Below are 18,239 nucleotides of genomic sequence, written 5' to 3'. Positions count from 1 at the left end.
ATTACAAAGCATGTTCCCGCACTTAAACTCTTGTTAGGCAATGCCACTTGTGATTTATGACACATGGATGCTATGCTGAAATTATTGGAGATTCAAATAGATGAGCGCCCCATGTTTACAAAATCCTCAAGTTCGTTAAGGTCCTTGTGCAGATTAAAGAACAGATTTTTATTGTTGCTTATGACTCACAAGCAGAATCCTGCAAATGGATGTAAGAAGTTTTTTTCCCCCCTTCCTGGTAAATGAAGAGAGTTTTCTGTGTAGCGGGTGATAAGTTAAAGTGGCAACCTTACTTATTGGCTATTAATAGCAGCATGATTACTTCTGGAGAGCATCAAATGCAATAAGTGTTGTAGCTGCCGCTGCCATTTTTCACCGTGCCTCAGGCACTTCTTATGATTTAATTGCTAAAAAATGGTACCTAATCTTTATGAAGTAACCATATTTACTCAGAGAGGCTTTAATGAAACCTATTGGAGATGGGAAGGCAGCTTCATGAAGATGGATACGCACTAGGCATAGGTCTATGTTGGAGTGCAGTACGGTAATATATAGAAGTCTTAAAGAGGAACTGTTGTGAAAATAACACAATGAATAAGATTGCTTATTTTTTACAATATTCATTTATGGATAATTTAGTCAGTTTGCCTATGGTGGTGACATCTTTAGTTCTGCCAGGTGATCTGTGCGGACTGTTTGTTACTGAGAGTTCTACGCACAGAGATTTTGCCTGCTTGGCATTTGTCAAAAGCTGTTATTTCCCACAATGCAAGGTGAAAGGTTCACAGATAGAAAACTGTCAGGACCTTGGTCATGACATCACACTGTGGGAGGGGTTTTACAACAATATCGGCTATACAGAACCCACTGATGATCTATTCAAGAAAAGGTAAAGATTTCTTGTTGGAAAGGGATTATCAGCTACTGATTGGAATGAAGTTCAATCCTCAGTTAAAGTTCCTCTTTAACACTTTGTTGAGTTGTACTAAACACATTTATTGTTATGTTGTTTTAAGCTGTTAGAGTGCTTACACGGGAAAAGTGCCTATTCCCCCCCCCCCCCCCCCCCCACAAAAAAAAAAAAATACTATACAAAAGATTAAACTGCATTTTCTACTTGGGATATGCTATTGTGTGGATCTGTCTCCTGAGGATTGCGGCCCCCACCACTACTTTATAAACCATGATGTAGTCTTCCTGTTCCTGCAGGGACTGCCTACAGCAAGGGTGCTTTCACACTGACATGTTGCAGTGTAAGTGACACTTTTGTGCACTGTAACATGGTGTGATGATCTATGAAAAGTTCACACCTCATCAGTCCTTAGATGCAATGGATTTCGACAAAACAGAGCATGCAGTGTGCTGCTAGAATCGCACACGTTTCACAAACATGGTTCTGCAAGGCTTGGTTTGCTTACAAAACTGTTCATTTCCAGTTCAGTCCAATCCTGTCCTGTCAGTTTTGCATCAGTTTTGTATAACTGGATCAGAAATGTACACCTTTTATGTGTGAACACATTCATAGAAACACATACAAAACTAATACAAAATTGAAGGGACAGCACTGGACCGGAAATGTACAGATCTATGTGTGAACACAGCCATAGTAAGGCATACAAAACTGATGGCAACTGTCAAAAACTGACAGGACTGGACACCTTTTCATATGTAAACCAAGTCTTACCCTTATTTGCTCTATGACCGCCCATCGGCGGTCCCCTAGGACTGCCTAACGCCGATTGGCATCAGGAGTGGTGGGCGGAGATTAGCTGGGTATGTGCACGTGCCGATGCGTGCGCATTCCCCTTTGAGTTACAGAGCTTTGCTTCGTAAACAACCTGCCAGCCGCAATTGGAGATGGCAGGCTGTTTGGGTGGGGGTGGGGGGAAGAGAAACAGTTATTTTCTTTTGTACCTCGCCGCGGTCTACCGCATCACAGTACAGGGGACAGCTCTTTCACCCCGCTGTCCCAAGGAGTGTGAGGTGATTGAAGTGAGTGGATTTCGGAGGGGGGGAGGGGGGTAGAAGGAAGGGAGGGAGGTAAATTTTTTTTTTAAAAAATGCGTTTTTATTTAAAAGAAAAATACAATAAAATTGATCAAAACAAAAAAAAATTACCTCGCAGCAGCAATCAGATCCCACCCACAGAAACTCTGTAGGTGGGCAGAAAAGGAAGTAAAATTAATTTGGCTGCTAAGTTGTATGGCCAAGTAATAAACTGTTAAAGTTGCAGAGTGCAGATTTGTAAAAAATCGCCTGGTCACAGGGGGAGGAGGGGGGGGGGGGGGGGGTGTAAAAATGTGGTCCTCAAGAGGTTAATATGTGAGTCCTTTTTTTTTTTCCAGTCTGAAAACATTCGTTGGAGTGAATCCATCAAGAACTATGAAGTGCAAGAGAAGACCCTCTGCGGGGATGTATTGCTGACGGCAGCTTTCGTATCTTACGTGGGGTCCTTTACAAAGCGCTATCGTCAGGAGCTGATGGAACAGACGTGGCTCCCTTTTCTCAAATCACAAAAGGTGACCACATGTTACTTCCTTTTTTTAAGACCCGCAGAAAGAGCTACAGGCTTTACTGATTAGCGTAAAATTCATTTTGCTGTATTATCTATTATGATAAATATATTTTTACTATGAACGTCTGTTGTCTGTCTTGGCAGTTTCGTGGGCTTTTATGACATAAAATGCCACAGGTGGGAGCCCACCATTAAACTAGAGCAATAATGAATTGTTGGAACCACAGTCTTTGCCTTCCTCCCCGACTTTACTGTTCACTAGAATGTTGGGAGAGTTTTGGGGTGCCAGGTTTGGGTTATAACACAGGGACACTAGGAAGTGGGTACATAGTTTGGAGAGTACCAGGATACTGTAGCAAAGTATGGAAAGATTTGCCACTCAAATACAGGCACTTGAACCTGGGCACACTAAACATGTTGCTTGCAGTACTGCCCTCTACTGGCCACACTAAAATATTATAATAACGTAATGGGCTTCACTGTAGTTGTGGGATGTTTATTTCCCCCCAGAATATTACATTGGTCAGTAGCCTGGTCTCACAGATGCCTGATGATAGAAGGGTGGCTGACGCCCCTCCCTGAGAGTCTCCCTCCCTCCTTGCCTATGCAGAGTTCTGAGCTGAGCGTAAATGAGGTTACTCACCCTGTTCTCTGCATTTTACTGAAGAGATCACCCTTCAGTCGGGGGCACCACTAACTACTTAGCATTAGGTAGCCAGAGGTACCCTCAGTATTAACGGACACCTGTAGTACCTATAACGTGCAGGGTAAGTAAGGGAGAAGTGACAGCTGGGCCAGCCAGCACACTTGCAGTGCAGTTCGGCGGGGGTTTGTAGGTTCATGGTTGCCGAAGTCTGGGGTGCCAGGACATCTGTGCCTATAGGCTCCTGAGATGTAGATCTGGGCTTGAAAGGGGAGGGGGTCTCCTAAAAATTGTTATCATACATTTCAATTTGGTAGGTCAGAGGCACAACCATCTGAAAAGATCACCAGTCTGTAGCTCTGGATATCTGCTAAAGTAAATGGCTGCTGCATTTTGGGATTTTGTTTACTTAACATCATCTAGTTAAAGTGTGCCTGAACTCAGAACTCCTCTCTGCTCTAAAAGATACTCAACAGCATAACAACTTTTAGGCCTCGTTCCTATTGCGTTCCAATAGCGTGTACATTCACATTGGTAGTTTTGTGAGGCATTTTTCTTTCATTTCCGGCGCTTGGGTGGGTGATGTGGTTTTGTTAGAGCCGTTTTCCAGAGCGTTTTTTTAACTCACTCCCTGATGCAAGTCAGGAAGTGATCTCTTTGATCCGGAAAAGAATAAATACAATGTATTTATTCTTAAAGTGAACCAGAGACGAAGCACCCTCATGTATTTTACTATATATATCAGTGGGAACATTAGAGAAAACACCTACCCTGCTCTCTGTTTCATTCTTCACTGCTCAGCCTGCTTGTTAGCAGCCCTGATAAACTCCCAGACTGAGCATTCAGTCTGGCTTTGCTCAGGAATCATTATAGCTGAGTCTACTCTGATGTCTTTTCAAGCCCAAGCTTGCCCCCTTCTGGCTCTGCTATAATGACTCAGCTATAAAGATTCCTGAGCAAAGCCAGACTGAATGCTCAGTCAGGGATTTTATCGGGGCTAATAACAAGCAGACTGAGCAGTGAAGGATAAAACAGACAGCAGGGTAGGTGTTTTCTCTAATGTTCCCACTGATATATATAGTAAAATACATGAGGGTGCTTCGTCTCTGGTTCACTTTAAAAACACGAACGCAATCGCTGCACAAAGCGATTTTGTGAGCGTTTTGCGGTTTTCCTATACCTTCCATTCAAGGCAAATCATGTTACAGCTGATACAAATCCTAAAATAAATCTGCACAGTTGCTACTTGCCTGTGCTTTTAAAGGGGCTTATCTGCTTGTCTGCCATGGCAGTCATGTGACACAGGGGAGATCAAATTACAACTAATGATTAGACACAAATGAGGGGGAATTACACAGTGTAAACTCTTTAAATACATACAGGGTACATTTCTGTTTTCCTTCTGTTCTGTGCAAGAGTTCAGGTCCACTTTAAGTGGCTTTAAAAAAGCAATTGAGCTCCAACACTGTGCCTACAGGGGACTACCAAAGCTTTAGTGCCTATGTAGGGCTTTAAATGTCATGCCATCCTGTGTAGGCCAGTTATTGTGTTATTTTTTTAAGACCATGTAGTTGCTTATGTACATTTTCAGAGAAGATTAAATTTCCTGTTGTGCAATTTTTCCCATTCAGGTTGCAGTTCCAATATCAGAAGGTCTGGATCCAATTGCCATGCTGACTGATGATGCTACAGTCGCCGGCTGGAATAATGAAGGTCTGCCTGGTGACAGAATGTCAACAGAAAATGCCACCATCTTAATAAACTGCGAGCGCTGGCCACTCATGATAGATCCACAGCAGCAAGGCATCAAATGGATTAAGAATAAATACGGAGCTGCCTTAAAAGTTATACATTTAGGACAGAAAGGGTAGGTGCTCAGCAGGAAATATCACCCACAGCCTTATTACTTTCACAGGAATGTGCTGAACTTACTGCCACAAATATTACATCAAATGCTATTAAAGTGCCCGTGAAATGTTTCATGGCTCTGTCTGTCTGCATTCATGTCATTGTAAGGAAATGTGTCACCCCTAAGTATCTGGCATTGTCACTTATACTGTCGAAAAGTTTTGTCCCAATATACTGTCTAAAAGAAAATGATAGTAGGTAAATAATTTCTTTACATTTTAGCTTTTCCACTTCCCTTGCATATCCTAAAATTAATGTTATATACTTGGCGAAAGGTAAATAGAAAGAGTCTCCGACAGGACTTTAAAGAGACTCTGTAACAAAATGTTCAGCCTTATTTCTTCTATCCTATAAGTTCCTATACCTGCTCTAATGTGGTCTGGATTACTGCAGCCTTTTCTAGTTGCACTGTCTTTGTAATATATCAAATCTTCTTTGCTTTGTCGACCCAGAGAGGAATGCACTGCCTCTGCTGTGATGAGAAGTTGTTATACACGCCCCCTGCAGACTCTGTGTGTGTGTGCTTTGTTTATCCCTCACAGACAGGTCTCTGCTTTCAATTTCAGCTTGTCGGAGGGAAGAGGGAGCTGCCCATGCTGAGAAACTGAGACTCTCTGACTGGAGTGCAAAAAAATCACTATGTAATAAAAACTTGTATATACATATATACATCACTTTCTGGTTAGCGGCCATGTTTTTTGTTTGTAAACACTGCCTAAAACTGGCAATTAAAAGCCAGGATCACAGCGGGGAGCGTTGAAAATGACAAAGAGGGATCCAAGAGATCACAGTGACTCGATTGGTATGTTTTTTATTGTACACATCGAACAGTACAGATTCTGTTTAAGATAAAAAAAAACAAAATAATTGTCCACCTGTTAACTACTTATCGGCCTGGGGGCAGTATATCTACTCCCCGCCTGCAGGGCTTTATCTAAAGTCCCGGGGGGTGTAGATATACATACCTCACTGTGATCACCCCCAAACACGCGTTCCCGCATGTGTTCTCGCCACTGCCCGTTTGTACACTGGTCAGTGAATAAGAACATAATTTAAATGGTGTAATAACCGGGACAGATAAAAAAGATGGGTTTTAATTACAGTAACGTATTATTTTAAAACTATAATGGCTGAAAACTGAAAAATAATAAAAAAAAATTCCATTTTCTTTTTCTTACTATTCCTGTTAAAATGCATTTAGAATACAATAATTCTTAGCAAAATGTACCACCTAAACAAAGCCTAATTAGTGGCAAAAAAACCCAAGATATAGATCATTTTGTTGTAATAAGTAGTGATAAAGTTATTGGTGAATGAAAGGGAGGAGCGCTGAAATGTGAAAATTGCGCTGGTCTATAAGGGGAAAAACCCCTTAGTGGTAAACTAGTTAAATGGAATTTCTAAAAAAAAATGCCTTTAATGCAGTTCTGTTACATGGCAAGACTAATGACAGATCAATTTGCTTACCACATGTCTTCTGCGTAAATGTGGTGGAATCAGGGTTACAACAATAGCAACCGCATGCCCCGCAACAGGGGGAGGATCCGGCAGCGTAGGGGGGGGGGGCACCTGCTCCTCATCCCCCCCTCTGCAGAGTAGCGCATGCATGTCAGTTCAGTTGACATGCAGGAAGACTCAGGAGACAGCTATGCAGCATGCAGCACACGGCTGTATGGGAGAGCAGAGGAGATCCAGCACAGTGCTGAAGTCGGTAAATATAATGCCTGTTGCGCTACTCTATAACGTGGGGGATGTTGTGCTTTACTGGCAACACTTGCGGGGGCAGGGCTGTTTATTGGTAGTGTTCTACTGGTCACACTTGGATGAGAGGGAAGTTTTGATCCTAAGGAGGGGCACTATGACATTTTTAGTGGGGAGCCCCGTGGGTTGCAGTTACAATTCTTGGCGTAGGATGAGCAAAATCACCAAAGATGTGCAGCTCTATAGGATTGCACCTCTAGAGTAAAAAAATTACATATAGCTTCATAATGCCATTAGATATTGTGTTTTATCTCACATCTGTGTGGATTGATGATCAATCATTTGGGAGTAATCACTCCTGTCATTCCCATCTCAGTAACAAGTGACACAGCCATGCAAGGCAGTTTCCCAATTAGGTATTATGAAGCAAGAGGAAAGGTTCAAAGGAAGATGAAACAGTAATCACAATTAAAAACTGGTATGGCTGTGTATTGCAGCTTACTAAAATAGTTAGAGGGCCACTATGATGACAACTATTATGAAAACTGTAAAATTATAGTACAGTATGCACAAATCTGGTTCTAAACTCTACACTGAGATGTTTTGGACTAGTTTGGACAGTCTCCTCATTGGGGAATCTTTAACCACTTGACCACTACAGGTGGTGTTCCCCTTATGGACCAGAGCAATTTTCACATTTCAGCGCTCCTCCCATTCAATTGCCTTCAACTTTATCACTACTTATTACACCAAAATTATCTATATCTTGTTTTTTTGACCACCAATAAGGCTTTCTTTGAGTGGTACTTTTTGCTAAGAATTATTGTATTCTCAATGCATTAATGGAAATAATGAGAAAAAAATGGCAAAAAATAATTATTTCTCGATTTTCAGCCATTGCAGTTTTAAAATAAAACATGCTACTCTGGATAAAACCCACACATTTTATTAGCTACTTTACTCCTGTGTACGGAGAACAGTACACAGGAAGTATTATCTGTATGCTTTTACTTGAACATTTTAGACTGACCAACGGCATCTCGCTGATGCTGTAGTCATTCCTTACAGGCACTTTGATCTTTGAATGGGAAAGCGTTCTCGTTCACTGATCAGTGTACTAACTGCCGGTGATGAGAATGAGTTCAGGAGAGGGCGATCGTGCTGAGGTACGTATGTCTACACCCCTGGAGCTAAGATGAGGTCTCAAGGGGCATAGCTATACTATATAAAGTATTATTTTATTGTTTTCAAAGCACTTCCTAAATGGCAGTGGCACAGTCCAACTGCCAGAAACTAGAGACAGTTGAATAGGCAGGCCAGTCTTACAAAACACCAACACACTACCAGTATATGCTGTTCAAATACCTATTTTTTATTGTAATATCAAAAAATAGTTAAACGGTCATAGACAAATTTCAAAAATTGTTACATATGAATATATGCCCTACAAAGACAGTTCTAAATTTCGAACAAGAGCCAATATGCCCCAAAATTATCTCAGAACTGGTTGACCCTCCAGGTGACCACACTATACCTGGTAATATTCAATTATTAATTATATAAGTAGCATTTATCCACAATTGCACTCAGGGCAAAACAGGCCAAGGAGCACCATCAGTGATGAACCACAGTGGGATAGTGTGAACCATGCTCCTATTATTGCCCGCTGTGCAACTGGCAATGAAAGCTTGCTGTCAATGACGGCATTCCCTCGGGGGCGGAGCATATTGGCTCTTTTTCTAAATCTAGAACGGTCTTTGTTGGGAATACTGTATATTCATATGTAACAATTTTTGAAATTCGTATATGATCTTTTAACTATTTTTTCATATTACAATAAAAAATAGGTGGTTGAACAGCATATACTGGTAGTGTGTTGGTGTTTTGTTGTGTATAGTTGACCAGTGCTTGGACCCACCGAGGTTACATATGTGTATATGTACAAGGGATCTATAGTTTTTGCAGTGGGTATCTTGTATAGTTGCTTGCCAGAGAGTTCTTCTGAAAAGAATAAAGGAGACCTTGGGAATCCCCCCATTAAGAGATGCTCTAGCCCCAAACCTGTCAGAATGAGGTTCAGAGCCAGCAGATTAATAATACTCAGGGCCCATTCACACTGGCGCGGTTCGGCAAATTGCCGCATTGCTACCGCAGCCTAATGAAACTGTAATGGGAAGTTCATACTTCTCACTAGAGATGTACCGAACGATTCGCCGGCGAACGGTTCCAGGCGAACTTTGGGGGTTCGCGTTCGCCTGCAACAGGCGAACTTTTGCGGAAGTTCAATTCGCCCCATAATGCACTATGAGGGTCAACTTTGACCCTCTGCATCACAGTCAGCAGGCACATTGTAGCCATTTAGGCTACACTAAGCCCTGGAGCCCCACCCCCCCTTATATAAGGCAGGCTGCGGCGGCCATTAGCCTCACTCGTGTGCCTGCTAGAGACAGACTAGGGACAGCTACTGCAGACTTGTTCTTCTAGGGACAGATTAGTTAGGTTCTTGGCTGCTTAGCTTGCTCCTGGCTGATTGCTTTTATAGCACCCCTCAATAGCTCTTGTCAGAGCTCATCCTGTACTTTTTTTTTTCTCTGTGTGTCAAACTGACACTTTTGTTGCATGCACAGCCTTGCTAATTGATAGTGTGTGTGCCACTGCCAGCAGCCCAGCACATTCAGTGACTACCTGTGTGTGTGACAGGGAGCTGCACATTGTACTGCCCAGTACTGCATATACCGAGTACCTGTTGTGTTTACTTAACCCACCTCATCACTGCATATACCTAGCTTTGTGTTGAGTAAACCCAGCTCACTGCATCTAACTACCTGTTGTGTTCAGTGAACCAACCTCACTGCATCTAAGTACCTTTACTGTTCAGTGAACCCGGCTCACTGCATCTCACTACCTGTTGTGTTGAGTGAACCCACCTCACTGCATCTAAGTACCTTTACTGTTCAGTGAAGCCAGCTTACTGCATCTTACTACCTGTTGTGTTCAGTGAACCCAGCTCACTGCATCTAAGTACCTTTATTGTTCAGTGAACCCAGCTCACTGCATCTTATTACCTTTACTGTTCAGTGAACCCAGCTCACTGCATCTTACTACCTATTGTATTCAGTGAACCCACCTCACTGCATCTAAGTACCTTTACTGTTCAGTGAACCCAGCTCACTGCATCTTACTACCTGTTGTGTTCAATGAACCCAGCTCACTGCATCTAAGTACCTTTATTGTTCAGTGAACCCAGCTCACTGCATCTTACTACCTGTTGTGTTCAGTGAACCCAGCTCACTGCATCTAAGTACCTTTATTGTTCAGTGAACCCAGCTCACTGCATCTTACTACCTGTTGTGTTCAGTAAACCCAGCTCACTGCATCTAAGTACCTTTATTGTTCAGTGAACCCACCTCACTGCATCTAAGTACCTTTATTGTTCAGTGAACCCACCTCACTGCATCTAAGTACCTTTACTGTTCAGTGAACCCAGCTCACTGCATCTAACGACCTGTTGTGTTGAGTGAACCCAGCTCACTGCATATACCTAGCATCCCCCCGAGATGGACAAAATGGACAAACCAGGTAGAGGAAGAGGTAGAGGCAGACCCAGAGGAAGGCCACCAGGCACCGGCAGGTCTGTGCGAGGTGGTGTTGCTGTGATTTCGTGCGGACCTGGCCCAAAATACAGTGCTCAGAAGAAGGCGCGTGCCATCACTTCCCAAGATCAGGACGTGCTTGACTATTTAACACAGAACACCTCATCTCCCGCAGCCACCAGCGCTACAACAAGCACCACATCTGCTGCATTTGACACTTCGCAGGAGTTATTTGGTGGTGGTGGTGAAATCACTGATTCACACCCACTACTGCAACAACAAGAAAAAGGCGCAGGTACGCCACCTCATACGTTTGAGTTAGGTGGTGATAGTATGGACGTAATGTGTGAGGAGGGGGATGATGAACCAACTGAAGTTGGTGCAGTTGAGGAGGTGTCTGAGGAAAGCGAAGCTAGCCAGGAGAATTATGATGACGATTATACGGATACCATATATGTTCCCGGTAGAGGAGATGACCATGGGGACAGTTCAGAGGAGGAGTCAGAGAGGAGTAGGAGGAGACGACTCCATGATAGAAGCAGAGGGAGCTCGTCCTCAGAAACAGCTGGGGGAAGTGTCCGGCGCCATGTATCGCCAGCTATGGCCAGCCAGCCAACATGCCCTTCAACGTCAGCTGCTGATGCCACCGTAGCGCCATCACCCCAGGGGGGCTCAGCGGTTTGGAAATTTTTTCACGTGTGTGTCTCAGATCGGAGCAAAGCCATCTGTTGTCTCTGCCAGCAAAAATTGAGCCGCGGAAAGGCCAACTCTCACGTAGGGACAAGTGCCTTATGAAGGCACCTGGAGAGAAGGCACAAACAGCTATGGCAAGAACACCTGAGGAAAAGCAGCACCCCTCAAAAGACAAGCCACCCTCCTTCTCCTCTTCCTCCTTCAGGTGCATCATCTTCATCCACTTTCTCCCTTGCACCTTCACAGCCACCCTCCTCCACACCGCCTCTTCCCTTCAGCGGTTCCTTCTCCTCTGCCCACAGCAGTACCCAGCTGTCCGTGAAGGAAGTATTTGAGTGTAAGAAGCAAATGTCTGCCAGTCACCCTCTTGCCTCTGACAGCTGGCATGGAGGAACTATTAGCTCGCCAGCTATTACCATACAAGCTGGTGGAGTCGGAGGCTTTCCGTAAGTTTGTGGCCATTGGTACACCGCAGTGGAAGATACCAGGCCGCAATTATTTTTCACAAAAGGCCATACCCAAACTGTACAGTGCAGTTGAGAGGCAAGTGGTGTCATCTCTGGCACACAGCGTTGGATCAAGGGTCCACCTGACCACGAATGCCTGGTCTGCCAAGCACGGGCAGGGCCACTACATTACATACACAGCCCATTGGGTCAACCTGGTGACCGATGGCAGCAAGCAGGGAGTACGTGGCTGCACAGAAGACCGACTTGTCACACCTCCACGGCTTGCAGGCAGGCCTCCAGCCACCTCCTCTCCACCTGCTACCACCGCTTCGCTGTCGTCATCCTCCTCCTCCTCCTTGGCTGGTGCCACGATCTCCTCTCCAGCTACACAGCCCCAGCACCCCAGGGCCTATGCTGCATGCCAGGTACGACGGTGTCACGCAGTGTTAGACATGTCTTGCCTGAAAGCGGAGAGTCACACTGGAGCAGCTCTCCTGGCTGCTCTTAACAAACAGGTGGAGCAATGGCTGACCCTGCACAAGCTTGAGATCGGCAACGTGGTGTGTGACAACGGCAGCAATCTCATTGCTGCATTGAATTTGGAAAAGCTGACACACATACCCTGCATGGCACATGTGCTGAATCTGGTCGTGCAAAGATTTGTGTCCAAGTACCCAGGCTTAGAGGACGTCCTAAAGCAGGCCAGGAAGTTGTGTGGGCATTTCAGGCGCTCTTACAAGGCCATGGCACGCTTTGCGGACATTCAGCGTAGAAACAACTTGCCGGTGAGACGTCTGATTTGCGATAGCCCGACTCGCTGGAATTCCACCCTGTTGATGTTCTCTCGCCTGCTAGACCAGGAGAAAGCCGTCACCCAGTACCTGTATCATTACAGTACAAGGACACAATCTGGGAGGATGGGGATGTTGTGGCCCAACAACTGGACACTGATGCGAAATGCATGTAGGGTCGTGGAGCCCTTTGAGGAGGTGACCAAACTGGTGAGTCGCGCTGAGGGCACCATCAGCGACTTGATCCCCTACGCCTACTTCCTGGAGCGTGCCGTGCGTAGAGTGGTGGATACAGCTGTGGAGGAGCGTGAACGAGAAGAGTTACGGCAGCAGGAGTCATGGGAGCCATTTACACCGGAACCTGATGTTCCTACAACACCTGTGGCAGCACAGAGGGGGGAGGAGGAGGAGGAGGAAGAAGAGAAGTCGTGTGGGGAAGGAGAGGAGTCAGACTCTGATGATGGTGATGATGAGGAAGGTGTTTCTGTGGAGGAGGAAGAGGCGGCGGAAGAAGAACAACCGCGGCAGCCGTCACAGGGGGCTTCTGCTGCTCTACGTTCTCGTGGTATTGTTCGTGGCTGGGGGGAGGAAGAGGAGTTGCATCCCATCACTGAGGAAGAGCAAGAGGAGATGGAGAGTACATCTGCATCCAGCTTTGTGCAGATGTCCTCTTTCATGTTGTCCAGCCTGTTGAAGGACCCCCGTATCAAAAAACTCAAGGGGAATGACCTGTACTGGGTGGCCACGCTACTAGACCCTCGGTACAGGCACAAAGTGGCGGACCTGTTACCAACTCAACACAAGGCGGAAAGGATGCAGCACTTGCAGAACAAGCTGTTGATGATGCTTTACAATGCGTTTAAGGGTGATGTGGCTGCACAACGCAATCAAGGTACCACTGGCAGTAACCCTCCTCCTCCCAAGTCCACGCAGGCAAGGACAGGACGCTCCAGCGATCTCAGGGTGATGTCGGACATGCGGACGTTCTTTAGTCCAACTCCTCGCCATAGTCCTTCCGGATCCACCCTCCACCAACGCCTGGACCGGCAGGTAGCCGACTACCTGGCCTTGAGTGTGGATGTAGACACTGCGAAAAGCGACGATGAACCCTTGGACTACTGGTTGCACAGGCTTGACCTGTGGCTAGAGCTGTCCCAATTTGCCATACAACTTCTCTCTTGCCCTGCCGCAAGCGTCCTGTCAGAAAGGACCTTCAGTGCAGCTGGGGGCATAGTTACTGAGAAGAGAAGTCGCCTAAGTCACGACAGTGTTCAGTACCTGACCTTTATCAAAATGAATGAGGAATGGATCACGAAGGGCTACTGCACGACCAAAGACTTAGTCAGTCCCCACACACAGCATCTCTGCCTGCAGGCCGCTTGCCTTCTCCGCCATCACCAACAGGGTCCAGGACTCTAGGCGGATTCCTGAATTTTTAAGGCCGCTGCTAGCAGCGGCCGCTACACTAGTTTTTCTGGTGCGTGTACATGCCTGGCTAATTTTTCTGGCTGCACTGCGGGCGGCTGCAACAAAAAAACAAAAGGCATGTACATGTGCCCATCTCCCTTCGTGATCATTACCTTGCCACGGTGAAGGGGCTTGCGTATCACAATGAAGCAATGACCGCCGGCTATTTGAGTGTCTTGGGTGGGGGTGGCACACAAAAGATAATAAGGTCGTTGCTTCATTGTGGTCAGACCAAATTTGATCAGCTGGACAGTCACTGTTGTTCTATCATTGAGCTACCACAGCCCGGCGACCATATGGGCTTGAAAAACGCCACGGCCTACACTCTGGCCATGTTGCGCACCAGTCCAGCACGGCCGTCACTACGCAAACAGCTGTTTGCGGTGCGTTACACAGTGAGTTTGGTGTGTCAGTGTGAAGCAGAACTCTAATTACACTCCCTGATTGATGTATACCCATGCAAGATGTTTGAAAGCACTTTAGGCCTGCAATTTAGCATTCAATGTGATTTCTGCCTTTAAAACGCTGCTTTGTGTCAAATCCAGATTTTTCCCCGGGACTTTGGGCATGTATCCCACTCCGCCATGCCCCCCTCCAGGTGTTAGACCCCTTGAAACATCTTTTCCATCACTTTTGTGGCCAGCATAATTTTTTCTATATTCTTCAAAGTTCGCCTCCCCATTGAAGTCTATTGCGGTTCGCGAACTTTTACGCGAACCGAACCTTCCGCGAAGGTTCGTGACATCTCTACTTCTCACATTGCGCGCTCACGTCACTTCCTACTTGGCTGGTGGCCAGACAGGGAACACCGTGCACTGACGCCGTGTTCCCTGAAGGCCTGTTTTTGGCGGTGCGGCAGGCGGTATGCACCACATCGCTGACACCAATTTACAGTGTGAAACCAGCCAGGCTGTATTTATAAGAAAAAAAAGGCATTTACAGTGCATGTTACTCTGTAGAAAAAGGACATCTCATATATATGTGTACCAGTACTTTATATTTTACAGTTTTTGGCTGTTGTGGTCTCCATAGAGATGATGTGAAGAACATTTCCTTATTCTTAAAAAAAAAAAAATGGAGATACTCTAAAAACAAAACAAAAAACTCACCAGTTACATTTGCCTTGTTTCTATTTTGATAGGTTCACTTTAATGTACAAGTTCACGGGTGTGCTACATCTAACCCTTTTTAAACCGTAGTTTATAAAAATGAAATACCGTAACTCTTGCCCTTCATCAAAAAGTACTGTAAAGAATGAACATCCCATGAGGTATTGTGTTTTGGCAGGTCTGTGGTGGGGTGGTTTAATGATTTTATCACTTTTTGCTACGGGTGGCCACTAATGATCCAATCTTTTTCATCCAATCTTACCATTTCTATGTATCCATTCAGTATATTCACTCAGTTTACCCTTATACTACATAGATTTGGTAAAATTGGATGAAAAAGATTGGATTAGTGGCCGCCATAAGCTCCACTAGTGTACAAGGGCATGTCTGTGACTTGACTTAATTAAGGTACTTAAAGAGACACTGAAGCAAAAAAAAATTATGATATCATGAATTGGTTGTGTAGTAGGGGTAATAACTAGAACATTGGTAGCAAAAATAATATTCTCATATCTTTATTTGCAGTTATACAGCTTTTTTTTATAACATTGCATCATTCTCTAATATTTGCAGTTTACACATTATACAGCATTCTAAATATTTTAATAGAACAGGCAATGAACTTTTGAACTGTCCAGAACTGTTCTCTGCAAAAGAAAGACATAATACAGTTGAGATAATCTAATCAGAAGTCAGAGCTCTCTGCGACTTTCAAAGTCGTGGAACTCAATGGCAATTTGCATAGACAACTGGAGTTTCTTAACTCTTCCTTTACTGGAAACAACTATTAGACTTATGTCTCTGCTCCTAATGCTTTATTTCTTAGCTGTACGACACAACCAACTTATATCATAATTATTTTTCGCTTCAGTGTCTCTTTAAGAGCCCAGCTAAAAACACCAGTCTCTAGTCTGACAGAAAAGTGGCTGACAAGCAATATCTTGACTGCATTTAACTCTTGCCTTTACAAGACCGCAGCAATCCTAAGGGTACAATTCTTGTTTTTATAAGGACATCCATATTTAAAGAAAAATGAATATTCTTGACTTGATTTCTTATAAATGCAATAATTTCCTTTTCAAAGCCCCATGGAGCATTTAATACTGTGAACAGAGGCAAACGATTTTCCTTTCACTGGCTCTGCCCCTAATATGTATAAGGTAAATGAGACGTCCTTTGTAGGTTATGGATTTTAATGAGACTAAATGGAACATTAATGCTCTGTACAGTGTACATAGCATTGTAGTTATTAAATATCTATCTGTCAACTGTCTGTAAAGCGGTAGTCTGTGTTTTAAAATCAATTTTATGTGGTACATATTTGCATAATAAAATAATCTTAAGCATGTAAACTCATATGGTTTTGCTAGTGTTTAGCTTTGGATAGCATTCGGTTGCAGTTAATTCCTGTTCTAAACTTTTAATTTTTTTCTATCACTTTTGGCTGCCTAGAGGTGGCCACTAACGATACAATTTGTCGAATTGATTAATTGATTGTTTATGAACAATTCTTTGCATGAGCGGTCGGAAATAATTGGTTTGGATAGCTAATGGACAGAAATCTCCTAACCAATCCGATCAGATTAATGAAATCGATCCATTTTTTTTTAATCGATCCCATCAATCTGATTGGATTGGTTAGGATATATATTTGTCATATTAGTGGTCCCAAACATTTGGCAAATTGTACCATTAGTGGCCACCTTAAGAATCATGGGTAATTGCTCAGATTAACAGCTTTTCTTCCAGATCCTTACAAAGATATATTAGCTGTATGTGTTAACTCATTATTATACCTCCATCTATGTTCCCAGCTACCTGAATACCATAGAAAACGCACTGGCATCTGGTGATACTGTATTAATAGAAAACCTGGATGAAGCCGTTGATCCTGTACTTGACCCTCTTTTGGGTAGAAACACCATAAAACGAGGCCGGTAAGTTGTTGTCCTGACAACCATCTGTAGCAGCCTGAACTCTGACCACTCAGTTAATCAGTCTGTTTTTAAGTCTGTTTATGTGTATTATTGCCTTGTCCTTCATATTCCCTCTCCATCAACACTGTAAAAATATGGCAAAAATGTGTTTAGAAGAACAAAAAGAAAGAAAGACAGAAATGCCAAATACTTGAAATCCAGATATAAGCGGTGTAGCCCATGCTCCGCCTTGTTTTCTTCTTCTAATAGGTAGGCTACTATTACAGGTCCTGAGAGGTAATCTCCTTAAAGAGGAACTGTAACGACAAAACGGCCCCTGGGGGGTACTCACCTCGGGTGGGGGAAGCCTCAGGATCCTAATGAGGCTTCCCACACCGTTCTGCGTCCCTCGGGGGTCTCGCTGTAGCCCTCCGTACAGCCGTGACGCAATATTTACCTTCCTGGCTCCTGCGCAGGCGCTCTGATGCCTCTCGGCGCCGAAGTAGGCGGAAATACCCGATCACCGTCGGGTCTGCTCTACTGCGCAGGCGCAAGTTTCCGGCGCCTGCACAGTAGAGCAGACCCGACGGAGATCAGGTATTTCCGTCTATTTCCGTGCAGAAAGTCGCCACAGCGCCCCCGCTGGAGCCAGCAAAGGTAAATATTGAACTGACAGTCGGCACAGTCGCCGGCTGTTCGGAGGGCTGCGGCGAGACCCCCGTGGGACAGAGGACGGCGTGGGAAGCCTCATTAGGATCCGGAGGCTTCCCCCACCCGAGGTGAGTACCCCCCAGGGGATCTTTTTAATGTTACAGAGTCATTAAAGCGGATCTAAACTCAGAACTTCTCTTCTGCTCTAAAAGATAAGCAAAGGCATAATAACCTCTAAAGTAAAACATTTCTTCATTACAACTTACAAAAATCTTACAAACACTCCTGCAATGTTTATTTCAGGGTATACTGGGAGCACAGAAAGGGTTAACCTCCAATGATTACATATTAGCCCAAGACAATGGCACAGCTTGGCACAGTTCAGGCAAAGCTGACAGCCCTGACTTACACTTACTGATTAGATGGGGAATTAGATGGGCACTTTGCTAGCTACATGTTCTGTCCAATCGCCGCTGCTCCCCGCTGATTCGCCGCGATGCGCCGCCAAAGGGGCTGACACCCCCCCCCCCCCCGAAACGCCTAGCACAGCCTGGCAAATCACCGCCAGACTGCGCTATGGGAAGGATCGGAACTCCCCATGACGTCGATGACGTCATGTCCGATCATCACCATGGCGACGGGAGAAGCGGCGATAGGAAATCACGCTTCTCGCGGGACGCGTAAGTATGGCCGTACTGCTGTAGCTAGCGTATTGCTAGCTACAACATGAACAAAAAAAATTATTTAACAAAAACGGTAATGCGTACTTACGCATTACCCAGAATGCCAGGGAGGTTAATCCC

At 44.7% G+C, this 18,239-nt stretch overlaps 1 protein-coding gene across 4 annotated transcripts in view; it reads left to right on the top strand.

Moving 5' to 3' along the window:
• The window catches only part of DNAH11 (dynein axonemal heavy chain 11), a 383,233-nt gene that overhangs the window by 283,948 nt on the left and 81,046 nt on the right, over positions 1–18,239 (top strand). For 2 of the 4 annotated variants that reach the window (XM_068235964.1, XM_068235965.1), the window contains 3 exons: positions 2,346–2,519; positions 4,790–5,025; positions 16,684–16,806. In XM_068235964.1, coding sequence (XP_068092065.1) covers positions 2,346–2,519; positions 4,790–5,025; positions 16,684–16,806 — 533 coding nt within the window. The other 2 variants (XM_068235967.1, XM_068235966.1) reach the window with 2 other exon arrangements.

Source organism: Hyperolius riggenbachi, chromosome 5 (genome assembly GCF_040937935.1).
Source record: "Hyperolius riggenbachi isolate aHypRig1 chromosome 5, aHypRig1.pri, whole genome shotgun sequence".
NCBI classification, from domain to species: Eukaryota; Metazoa; Chordata; class Amphibia; order Anura; family Hyperoliidae; genus Hyperolius; species Hyperolius riggenbachi.
This window is presented reverse-complemented; position numbering and strand designations above follow the sequence as displayed.